Raw genomic sequence first — 11,722 nt, forward strand, 5'->3', positions numbered from 1 at the left:
TTCTCTTGAAAATGTTTTATTTGTTTCTAAAGAGGTTGAAAACAAGCAATTCTGTAGTTCAGAATAACAAATACTATCCATAGCACAGAATGAAGAAAGAGTTTTCAGAGAAAACCATTGCACTAGACCCAGATCTACTCAGCTACTGCAGATATTGCAACAAGGCTGGTGAACAGACCCCAGGATGGCAAGGCACCCTCCCACTGTGGCTGCTGCAGCTGTCCCTGCTCAGAGTCCTCACAGACTTGTGCAAAGTCCCCCACAGTGGGAGGACTGCTTATCATTGGCACGGTCACGGTGCCCCAGGCACCAAAACAAGCACACTGGCAGCAGGTTTGCATTAATGTTGCATTTGTTTTGGGATAAAACAGGCTGTCAACACCAAGGACAGGCAGCCTGGCATTACTAGAATCACTCAGAAAACAGAAACAGAATAAAAAGTTGCCCGGCTCCAGCCCTGGGCACAGAGGGCTGCAGTGCTGCTGCATCCAGCACTCTGCTGACACTGAGGGGAAAGTTTGGCCACTGGACACAGGAGACTTACAGTCACCCTCAGGCTGTTACTGAGGAACTCATCCCTAAACTGAATCCATCCATCTCCTTCCAGCCACCTGTCCCAGCTGAAGGAAGTCCTCATCAGTGACAGCAAGAGAAACCAGTTTCCCAAAAGCAGATTACTGCAAGACACAGTTATGATTTACAGAAAAATCCAGCCATTAAAAACAATTGTCTTTACCAGAAATTCCACAGGGGAAAAGATGTATTTCAGTTCTCATGAAGAGAAAAAACTACAGAGCTATTCACAGTAGAAACAGTGCACCCCACTCTACCGTAAAATAATAACGAGCTTGTAGTGATGATTATGTTGCTGATTTTGCCCAGAAAAGGCTGCTACGAAATGATCATCAATATTCACACTTAATTCAGCCAGGCAAGTTTGGAACTTGCTACTGAAATAGTGTTTGATGAGCAACGGAAGCAGTAATGAGCTTGCCTTTGCTAAGTGTTATGCTCAAATCAGATTCCCCAGGAATCCTGAACTTTCCAGACTTTGGGCTGGCAGACTCCCAGTCTGCCTCGCTGCTAAAGCTCTTGGATCTGTTGCTGCCCTGACATTATTCAGCCTAATTAAATTGGTGGTTTTTGAACTGAGCTGACCAGGGGCACTGACACCTTTGCCACCTGTCTGGTTGCTGTGAAGCTGCCATTTCCAAGAACTTCCAAGGTGGGGCTAACAAAATAAGGCAAATACAGGAGAACCTGGAAGTCTCAGGAAAAATATGAAATCAGAGTTTGTTTGCTACAGCACAGAGCAGAAGTACATTTGGTTAAGTGAAGCAATTTTTTTTCTGAGACTGCACTGGCCCAGAACAATTGGTCACAAACGACTGTGATGCTCATATTGGCTTGTACAGCAAAGTGGTCACGTATTTCTTCTTGTAACGGTGTGTAGCACTGAGCACCATCACTCCGTCCTACAGGGGAGGGAAAACAAGTGAGCACATGCCATGGCCAGACACCCAGGCTGCCCCTGGGCAGGACATGCCCTGGCCTCTCACCTTGATGGAAAGTGCATACAGGTGGTTCAACATGACGTGGTTGGGCTCAGGGAGCAGAGCGGGGTCACACTGCAGAGAAGAGGGACAGTGTGACAGTAACAGGAGTCACAGGTCACTCCTCACAGCTGAGGGGTGACAAACAGCATCTGTGGCCAGCCACACCCCCAGTACATCACTGCTGCTCACTCTGAGTCCATCACAAACACGGTCACCATTTCAGAACAACCCCAGCTCCCTCTGGGTAAAACCCTCTGCATCCTCACCAGGACCTAACATCAGACTGTGATTATCCCTTATGTGCTTCTGGTGTTTAACAGCTAACAAGATTAAGCTTTTGGGAGGAAAACAGCATTCTAGTTTTCCATGTTAAAGACAGTCAACTAGAAAAATAGATTTACTTCAGATTAATCCATCTGGACATACATAAGGAACTTACCAGCACAGTAACTTATCCTAAGGTTTTTCCTAAGCTGTCCCCTGCCCATATCCAGATTTTTCCCCATCTGTTCCCACCCTCAAGGGCATTATTTAGCAAACCAAAGTGATGTACTCACAGAAATGCCTGTGTCCTTGTTCAGGATAACCTGCAACAGGTGTGGGGGGAGAATGGGTGGAGATTTAAAGCGCTCCTCTGCCTTGCAGACATAGGGCTCCTGGTGGTACGGTCCTGGCGGTGAACTGGACAACTCTGCCAGACAGATGGTAAATATTTAATCCTGAATACTTTGTAAGAACATCTGCTCTTTATAGGTACATGCAGCCTAAAGGAATCAATGGCACTTAAGTACAACAACTGCAGCAGCTGGTGCAGTGCCAGTGGATCAGTCACTGCCCAAGAGGGGATTTAAGGTGCTCAAAGTCTGACTTGGAAGGAGCTGAGAGGTTCTGGGCAGCAGAGTTCTGAGGACACAACTGCATTTCAGAACTTCTCTACCCAGCAGTTCTCCTGCAAACACTCCCCAGTGCAGGCTGCCCTACAAGGCTCCCTCCAAGGGGCAAGAACATGGGAGGCACCTGTGAAAGGCAACTGCTCCCCTCTGCAGACTGGGCTGTGGGAAAAGCCCTTCCAAGTCTGACCAGGGAAAGGAAACACTGCTACAGCCTGTGGGGGAAGGTATCTACTAGAATCTCCTCCTGGCCTGCCCCAATTACATAACACTTTTGCCAAAAACGCTTTGTCCAGGGCAAAGTTGCACAGAGCAACAAAACACACCCAAACACACCTCCTGCCTCAGGTTCAAAGGTCTGCTGAAGGAGGGTGCAAGGTACTGCTTCAGTCATGGGCTCCATCCCTCCAGAGCTCAGCAGCCAACAGGGCAAGGCTGACCTCAGACATGGCTCAAGCTAAATCCAGCTCTCTCCTGTTACACTGCAACATGAAACTTCAGATTTTTGTATTATTCTTAGGTAGATAATTTATACTACACTGTGAGGATACTCCCCAGCCTGTGTTATGACTGAGATGCACCTAATTTCTCTCTGCTGAACTGCAACTCCTGACCCCCCTGAGCCACCTCCTTAGTAGAGGAAGACTGAATTGAGCAGTGCAGGATGTCAACGTTGGTTTGATGTGGTAAAGCAGAGACTGATCCACCAGTGACTGCCCTAAACCCAGCCACTGCACACAGCAGGGGCAAACAAAGTTATTGAGCACCCAGGACTTCCTCCTCATCAGATTTGTGTTGCTTTGTCACAGGCTTCCTCCTCTGTGCATTCCACTTTCTTTGCGCATTTGTGATTCCTGCACACACCACAGGGCCTGACACAAGTGGAGTTTAATCTCTGCTGGAGCTTTAACTCAGATAAAAAGGGAAAATGAAATTTTGAACAGCACTAAAAAGTGTGACATAAAGTTACCAGTAAGCTCATACCAGACATGTCTGAACATTTTTGGGAGTCCACCATCAAAGCATCGAACACTTCAAAGTCAGTTTTCTTCACGTGGATGATGTTGTTGACAGTACCCAGCTGGCTGGTTACTACTGGCTGGCAAAAGACAAGATAGAAAACCAGAATAAAAAAAGCCTGTGGGACTAATAGATTCTCAGAACTGCACAATCAGCATCACCAAGAATGAGGTACATAACTTTTGAAATATGACAGTACCAGATGTGAGAAGAGCTCAGTGTGTGTTAGGTTAAGAGGAAGTGAAGGATTTTAAGGGCTGGGAGGGGAAAATGGCAGCTGAACCTGCCAAGCCCACAGGGCTCCAGACAAGGCAGGGGTCAGGTCTGGGCTGGAGTTACCTGTGACACCAGCTCTGGACACTGTGTCCTTCAGCACATGGGGAACTGCTGGGCAGGCTGGGGTTAAAGCTCATTTTATAGCAGAGGAGGAAAAACAGACCCGGTAGATTTTGGCACAATTACTGGACTGTGAAAAGATCTAGAGCAGCAATAGCAACATGCTGGCACAGAGAGCCAGGAAGGCACAGTGAGCTCTGGGCTGCCAGCAGAGCTGCAATGCTCTAAAAGGCAGTTTGGCACTGGACAAGAAAAGCTTGGCATCACTTATAAACCAATGGCCAAGAGATCCTGTCCCTCACTGCATCTCCTGCCCTCTGAGCTCAGGCTGATGCTGCCACCCAGGCCAGCAGCCATCAGAATCCTCTCTGTCCCCAGCTTGAACAGCCCTTTTCTCCTCTTCAGATGCCTCAAGCAATAAACGGTGACTCAAAGCAAACATTACCTCCGCAGGATCGTGTGTCCACTGCCCATCCACGAGGAACTTGTACTGGTGCTCTCCTTCTGGCAGGTCCAGGATTGCCACAAAGTTATTGTGACTGGAATTCAAGACAAACAATCAGTCCTGCAAAATTCTGAAAAGTACCTTGGTCTCTAAACTGTGACACACACTGTGACACAGAGCACAAGCCTCCTCAACGTGCAAAACCTTAAACAGGCAGAGAATCTCTGATGCAATTCAAAGGTAAGGAATCAAATTATGATTAATGCTCATGATAATTTCCTCTGTGACAATGAGTCCCCCCACACTCCTGACATCCCATAATTGGCACTGAGCTTTTGTAAAGTCACTCTCACATCTTCATGTTGTTAGCACAGCAGACCTCATTTATCTGCTGATGGAACAAGATCAGCTTTCTCATATTTCCTTGCCTTTCAGTATTTGCCATCATAAATTGCATTTCCCAAATGCCCCTGAAATAAATGAACAATGAGCAGATAAAAGCAGCAACCCAATACTTCTGGGCTACTTTGGGTCTGAAGAGCTGCTGCTTGGCAATTTCCAAACTTCTTGGGCTGTGAACTCCCGGATTCTTCAGAAGGCTTTAGCAGCATCTCAAAAAAGCTGAGAAACAGCTGATGCTGCTCCAACAGGCCACAGCCTCTGGGCCCTCTGAGCTGGGCAAAAGCCACTGACATGGCAAGGATGTGTCACAGAGACACTGTGCTGGAACCAGCTCCCCTTTCCACTGCCCAGCCCTGCTCCAGGCACAGGCTCACAGCAGGGACTCTTTGGGGTTATCTGTGTTGTGCCCAGTGAACTGACACACAGCTCAACCTCCACCCTGTGCCACCCAAGAATGGAGAAGTCACATTGCCATCAAGGGCTTGAGGAGAGAGGCAGGACAGTGGTAAATCAAGCCCAGACCCATCCACCCAAGCCACCTCCCTCATGGCACTGAGCACTGCCAGGCCAGGGGGAACACACTGCAGCAGCACTTCATTACCTCCTTGTCAGAGGAATTTTGCTCCAGTTGTTGAAGGACCCTGACAAATAAACCTCTTTCCCTCCTCCAGTCCAGCGGAACACTGTTGGCCGAGCTTGAGTGGGGGTTTTGTCATTCACCTCCAGGTCCTGCTGCCAAGCTAGAAATTCTTCTTTCTCCAATGGAGCCTACAAGCACAATGTCTCAATCAAAAAGAGGTTCTTTCCTGGCAGTCTGTAACAACCTGTGTTGTACTGAAAGCTTTTTTTGCCCTCAGGCACGATTCTCTAAGTCTACTACAAGCAGGTTTTGCCAGATGCAGAATACAAGCTGCATTTCTAGATACTGTTCACAAGTTCATTTGCACAAATTCTGCAAAGGCGTTAAAGCCTTCCAAATTTGCAGGAAGAGTGGAAGGCAAAATAATGCTCCTCCCTCCAGTCCCAATTATACCTGCTTAAATACCAATTCACTCTCTCCTTGGCATGGGAAGGAAGGGGGATGGACAGCTTTGTGTAAACTCAATGACAAATTCCCTGCAGGTTGCAAACAGCCCCAGAGCATTCCAAGCAAGCAATGCTAGGAGAACAAACCAGCAATACCTTCATTTCCTCTGAATGGAACAAGTCTGCATCTTCAGGACTGTCCATGAGGATTTTGGGTCTGTCCCCCTCCTTGGTGGCTCCTCCCGAGCTGTCCCCTCGGGTGCCTTTGTGCCCATGGCGCTCCAGCCCCGCTCGCTCGCTGCTCGTGTTCCCCATTTTTATGGGTCTAAAAGAGCAGGCAAAGCCAGATTAGCACATGTACTCCCACAGCTGGAACACCAGCAGGCAGGAAAGGAAACTCATCATAGCCCTGGGCTGTGCTTTTGAGTTGAAGAGCCTCAGAAACGTGACTAACCCATTGTAAAGTGACACCATACTCTGAACAAAGGCACCGAGTGACAGTTTTTAGCCCCTGCTGACAACGCGCTACAGCAGCGTACCCGAGCACCGCGGGCAGAGCCAGGCACGCAGGGGGCTGGCCCGCCGGGCCGTGCCAGCGCAAAGCCGCGGCGTCCCCGGGCCACGGCTCCCGCTCCGCCTTCGCCCCGAGCGCAGCTTGCAGCCGGAAGGCTCCAAAGGCAGCCTGCCTGAAATGTCACCTCACTAGAGTAAGTTATCCCACCCTGCTGAGGATGCTGACAGCAGCTGAGGTGGGCTCTAAACAAACCACCACAGAATGTCCTCAGCTGAGGGGCCCCACAGGGACCACCCGGCCCAGCGCAGACACCCAACACTCCCACCCAGTGCCGGAGAGCGGCGTCCCAACGCTCCTGGAGCTCTGGCAGCCTCGGGGCTGTGAGAATTCCCTGCGGAGAGCTCAGTCCCGCCGCCGCTCCCTCACTCCCCGCTTTCCTCCGGGAGCGGCAGCGCCTGCAGAGACCCAGCCCCGCGTGGGTGCGCACGGAAGGGGCCCACGGCGCGCACCGGGACCTCCGCGAGGCACGGGGGGCACAGCCCGGCCTGGCAGCCCCGGGACCGCGACCCCGGGAGCCGCCCCTGCCCTGCCCTGCCCCGCCGGGCCCGCACCCACCGCCCGCCGCGCTCCCGCCGCCGCCGCCGCGCTTCCGCTTCCGCCGGGCCGGGCCCGCGCCCGCCGGGGGGAACTGAGCCCCGCGCGGCCGTTCCGGCCTGCCCCGAGCTTCATGGCGGGCTCCATGGCCGAGCTCCATGGCCGGGCTTCATGGCAGGCTTCACTGCCGAGCTCCATGGCGGGCTCCATGGCCGAGCTCCATGGCCGAGCTCCATGGCGGGGCTCCATGGCGGGGCTCCATGGCCGGGCTCCCTTGCGGGCCCGCGGGGCTCCATGGCCGGGCTCCATGGCCGGGCTCCATGGCCGAGCTCCATGGCGGGCAACCCCCTCAGCACGCACTGCTGCCGGGGCCCGGCTCCGTGCCCGGGGCAGCGCCTGAGGGCGGTGTTGGAGCCGCGGGCAATGGCGCGTCCCTGAGCGCCGCGGTCCGAGCGCGCTGGAACCGTCAGCTCTGGCCGGCTGCGGGACACAGATGGAAGGCCAAGTCCCCAGCTGATAAATGTTTCCCAAATGAAATTACACTGATACATTTCTCAAAGCGTTCCTACTCACACTATCTTGTTTTACCCTTGTCTCTCCCCAGCTGTTGCTGGTTTTCTATTCCACTTTCCTCACAGCCACAGAGCTGAGGCCTGCAGGTGTGACACGTTCTCTTTACAGGCAAACTGCTTTCTTTTAATGACAAATAGAAGCAACCTGCACACAGACAGAAGGATTTCCACCAAATGGAAGCATCCACACACGGTAACGTGGCAGAGTTCTGCCGGGATGGCCGTGCCCGTGCCCTGCTGGTCCCGCCGTGTTTCGGGAGCAGCTGCTCCCTTTTTGCCCCGGGGGTCGAACACCCTGCCCGGGACAGGCTGCCGGGGCTGCCGGGGCAATGTGTGCAGGCAGCTCTTCCCCAGCCCTGCACGCAGCCCCTGCTGTGAAATGCAGCTGCTGTTATTGTGGCATTTCACACAGCTTAGCGCTGCCAAACTCCTTGTCTCCAGCCCCAGTTGTTTTGTTCTCCCCAGTTTTCTTGGCCAGCACTGTTTGCAGTACAGGGTACCATGTCTTGCCCATCCAGGATCATTGTGATGATCTGCACAACAGCCACATGGACCCATAACAGGCCATGGTACTTTCATCTGGGACCTGGCCTTTGCAGTGTTTTTGTTCTTCTGGGAACCACAGAGCGGTGACAAACTGTAGGGTAAGGACTGCTAGCAGATCACGAGGCTGTGGTAACCAGCCTGTGGTATTCATTTTAAAGCCTGGCGTTAAAATGTGACGGTTCCTCCTTCCATGGTGATGAACCATCCGTGGTGTGCTCCATGCCAAAACCTCTGGGAGCTGCTGGGCTGTGGACAGGACAGAGGCCACGGACAAGGCATTTCAGCCTCACTGTTGCTGCCTTCCCCTCTCTGTTTTCCCTGTGTCTGCTCCCCTTTCGGGGCTGGTTCTTGTCTCCCCTTGCCCTGACAGGTGGGTGTAGCGCACTCCTGGAGCAATCAGCCTGTAACTCGCTCTGTCAGTGCTGCTCCCTGGGAGTACTGAGGGCTGGATGGCATCACACCACGAACAACTAAATCATCCCCCACCTCCTCACACACGTCTGTGTGCACGGTCCTCGCATTCACTGGAGTGTTGTTTTCTCCCCTCAGCCTGAGTGGGAGCCCCATTCCCTCACAGCTGTTAATGCAGGAGATGTGGGAAGTGAGGGATTAGCTGAAGACAAGCCACAGGGCCTGGCAGAGCTCAGCCTCCCACTGATTCTGGAACCCTGGAGTTCTGCTCCTCCCTTTAACAGCATCCATGACTTTTTGCCTCCTTTTATGCTCTGCAGCCTGAAGGGCATAAAAACTCACCCTCTTCCAGCCCATCTGAACCAGCCTCCACATTTCAAAGGAAGACTACAAAATACTTTTTCTACCTCTGCCCCTGTTAGGGAAAAAAGATCAGGGAAAATACACAAGTGACTAATTCTGAATAAGAAATTCCCTTAAAAAAAAAAAGACACATTCTGCTTTCAGACTCTAAAACAAGCCCATAAAACAAGATAAAAGTAATTGATGAAATGCTTCATCTGGTGTCATGACTGTGCCACACCACCTCCTAGGACAATGTGAGCTTTTAAAAGCAGAGGCTTGTACAAGACCTGCAGGATATGAAGAGCTGTGTGGTCTCTGTTAGTTGCCATGTCAGTAGCCAAAGCAAAGCTCAGCTCCTTTTTCTCTCCCTTACACCTACCTTTTTTAGTAAACACAAGCTAGACCTGGCCTGACTATTAAATCTTCTTAGTCAGAAGTTAATTTTAAGGCAGTTTGGTTCTTGGCTCTTAAAATGATGAGACTCAGCAGAGCTGGTCAAAGTTCTGGGAATCATTACAGAGCACTTTGGGTGCTGTACAGGCTGAGGGGTCAAGTGAAGTGACATCTTTGCTACTGAGTCACTCTACCCCCTTGGAGATATCACTTACCATCCCTCTCTATCAGCTGACTCATTTTAAATGAAAGTATGACCAAACAGGATAAGTCTGAGGTCAGGACAGACCTGTGTTAGGGGAATGCATGTCTTGGATTAGGTGAGGAGTGACCTTACAAGCTTTTCAGGCACAGAAGTCAGGGATGACTCACCAAACACCGTGCTCTAAGCCAGAATCTCATTTTCACTGTTTGGATTATATCTCTTATTATTTGATTAAAATCAAGAGGCAATTAAGCCCCCACTGAATACTGGTTGAAATGTGAACATGAGGCTGCCATGGCTCACCATGACCACACAGCCTGCTTTGGTCTGGATACTTCACTTCCAGTGGAGTTTCCCCTTCTCTTACCTCAGAGTGGATGTCAAAAAAGAAATGCCTTCAGCCTCAGGCTGTGCAGTTCAAAGTCCTGAAGAATCCATTGATATCTGGCAGAGTTCTTTTCCCTTGACACACGATGCAAGCTTATTTAGCCAAAGAAGCCATTGCAAGTGGTGTGGAAGCTGACTCAGCCCTACAGCGAGAGATGACAAACCCCGAGGAGCCGTCCTCAGACGTGAGCTGGGAGATCGGATTCACACATGCCATAAATCACATTATAAAGGACACATGAGCAAGTGCTTCTTGCAGCTTGTGTGCTGTGGAGAGTGAGCTGTGTGGGAGCAGAACAGAACTTACCCCAGCGTTCAAGACAGTAAATTTCTTACTATGTCTTGGGGTCCCAAATTTGTTCCTCCATCTTTGCAGTGGCTGAGTGATTTGTTTCCAGGCCCCCTCCTCCTTTCAGGTCACTTGTGGGTTTAGCCCACTTTGCCAGGCTGGCAGGGAGTGCAGCAGAGGAGGTTGGGCAGCCTCCTCAGAGGCTCAGGGACACATGTCCTGCTGTGCTGCAGAACATGCCATTGTGCTTGGGAAAGGGAAAGCTGGGAGTGCACTGAAGAAATCCCTCACACACCACTGCACCCCTCCTTTGCTCCAACACTGCACTCCTGCTAATTCAAAATGAGGTTGGAGGTGCAAGGACTGTAAGAGGAAACCAACATTTAGGTAGTTTTTGAGCCTGAAGGTGCTGCCTGTGGAGAGAGCTGGGGGTGAGGCAGCAGCCCTGCAGAGCCCTGGGCTCCAGCCTTGCCTGGAGGTATCTGCTACAAAGCCAGGCTAGGTTCCACACCTGTTCCAGGTTTGGTGATATGGACTCCACCTTCCACAAAGGCTCCTGAACAGCTGTCAGGTAACCAGGATGTTTCTAACCAGCTTGGCCCCCATCAATCCAGTGACTTTTCCTGTATTTAGATCTTACTTGCCTTTGGGAATTCAACCCTTCAACTCTTCTTGCCTGTGTGCACACACAAACACACACCAAGTAAAAACTGATGGCGGAGATGACTCCATCTTCCCCCTCCTGAGGCAATCAGTAATAAATAACTGGCAGCCCAAGTTGGGGTCCAGGGGAGGAAATGAGCCTAGAGAGAGATGTTTGGACTCTGTTTCAGCAGAGGCACCTGAACAGATGCTGAGAGTGAGGGACACTGTGGCAGCAACCAGATACAACCTATTTGCAGGTTGAGAGGCAGAACACACTATGAGCACATATCCAAAGATAGAGGTCCAAAAGCTACAACTTCTGGAGCCTCACCACTCATGGATCCTGGTTGCAACCACATAAATTGAAGAGCCAGTGCTGATCTTCAGGGGAAAGCTGTAAACCCCTGGGTGTGCCTGCAGAGAGACACCCCAAGAATTTAATTTCATATTATCCCCGAGATTTTTTTTATTTTTTGTGCAATCTGATGAAACTTACACCATGTTTTGAGTGTCTGGCTGACCCCCTTCAAACAGTAGCAAAGAACTCCCACTTATATTTAGAAGCCTCTTCTAGGATTACATATCAAGATACGTGCACTGGGCTGTTTTGCAGAATGCAGCTGCCCTGTAAGAAGCCAAAGGTGCCAACGTGATCCAGGAGCTGAGGCCAGCAATTTCAAGTTTCCATCTGTCTCTGCCTGTAATATGTGCAGGAAAGAAAAGGGAGTTGGACTTGAGGCATTAGTTGGTGCCTTCAGTGTGCGAGGACACTGTGTCCAATAAATGGAAGCCTGAAGGAGCTTTGCAGAAGGAAGACTCTGTTCATGCACCCAGGACACAGATGTTGAGTTGAAACACATCTTACTGCTTCCCACCTCCCTCTGTTTCATCAAATAACATAATTCAGCACATATATCATATAACAGGGCTTTCTTCCTACCAAAAATGGTAGGTCCAATGCAGAATAATGGACCAAATCCAAATCGAGGTGCGTGACATGAAGAACAGGTAATTTCCAGAGCTGTCTGAGATAATGAAATTTGTATATATGTCCCTCTAAATATGGAGCAGGCACAAATTCCTCAGTCAGACACCTGCATTCTGCCTTCCACAGCCTCTGCTGGCACTAGGGCCTTGCTGATTTGG

The 11,722-nt window shown here is 50.7% G+C and overlaps 1 protein-coding gene across 5 annotated transcripts; it reads right to left on the reverse strand.

Moving 5' to 3' along the window:
- PRKAB1 (protein kinase AMP-activated non-catalytic subunit beta 1) lies at positions 1–9,776 on the reverse strand. Of its 5 annotated transcripts, none has more exons than XM_041488879.1 (8): positions 6,805–6,939; positions 5,832–6,000; positions 5,251–5,417; positions 4,248–4,341; positions 3,431–3,545; positions 2,114–2,247; positions 1,560–1,628; positions 1–1,475 (listed from the first exon to the last, which is right to left on the reverse strand). In XM_041488879.1, exons 2-8 carry the CDS (start codon positions 5,988–5,990, stop codon positions 1,398–1,400), a joined length of 816 nt encoding a protein of 271 aa, XP_041344813.1. In that variant the 5' UTR covers positions 5,991–6,000; positions 6,805–6,939; the 3' UTR covers positions 1–1,397. The 5 variants fall into 5 exon arrangements, with proteins under 5 accessions (XP_041344813.1, XP_041344812.1, XP_041344811.1 ...); XM_041488878.1 differs by lacking the exon at positions 6,805–6,939 and adding an exon at positions 6,515–6,798; XM_041488877.1 differs by lacking the exons at positions 1–1,475; positions 6,805–6,939 and adding an exon at positions 9,623–9,776 and having other exon boundaries at positions 1,476–1,628.
- Positions 9,777–11,722: the final 1,946 nt, after the last annotated feature.

Source organism: Pyrgilauda ruficollis, unplaced genomic scaffold (assembly GCF_017590135.1).
Source record: "Pyrgilauda ruficollis isolate IOZ18807 unplaced genomic scaffold, ASM1759013v1 scaffold9, whole genome shotgun sequence".
In the NCBI taxonomy this organism is placed as follows: Eukaryota; Metazoa; Chordata; class Aves; order Passeriformes; family Passeridae; genus Pyrgilauda; species Pyrgilauda ruficollis.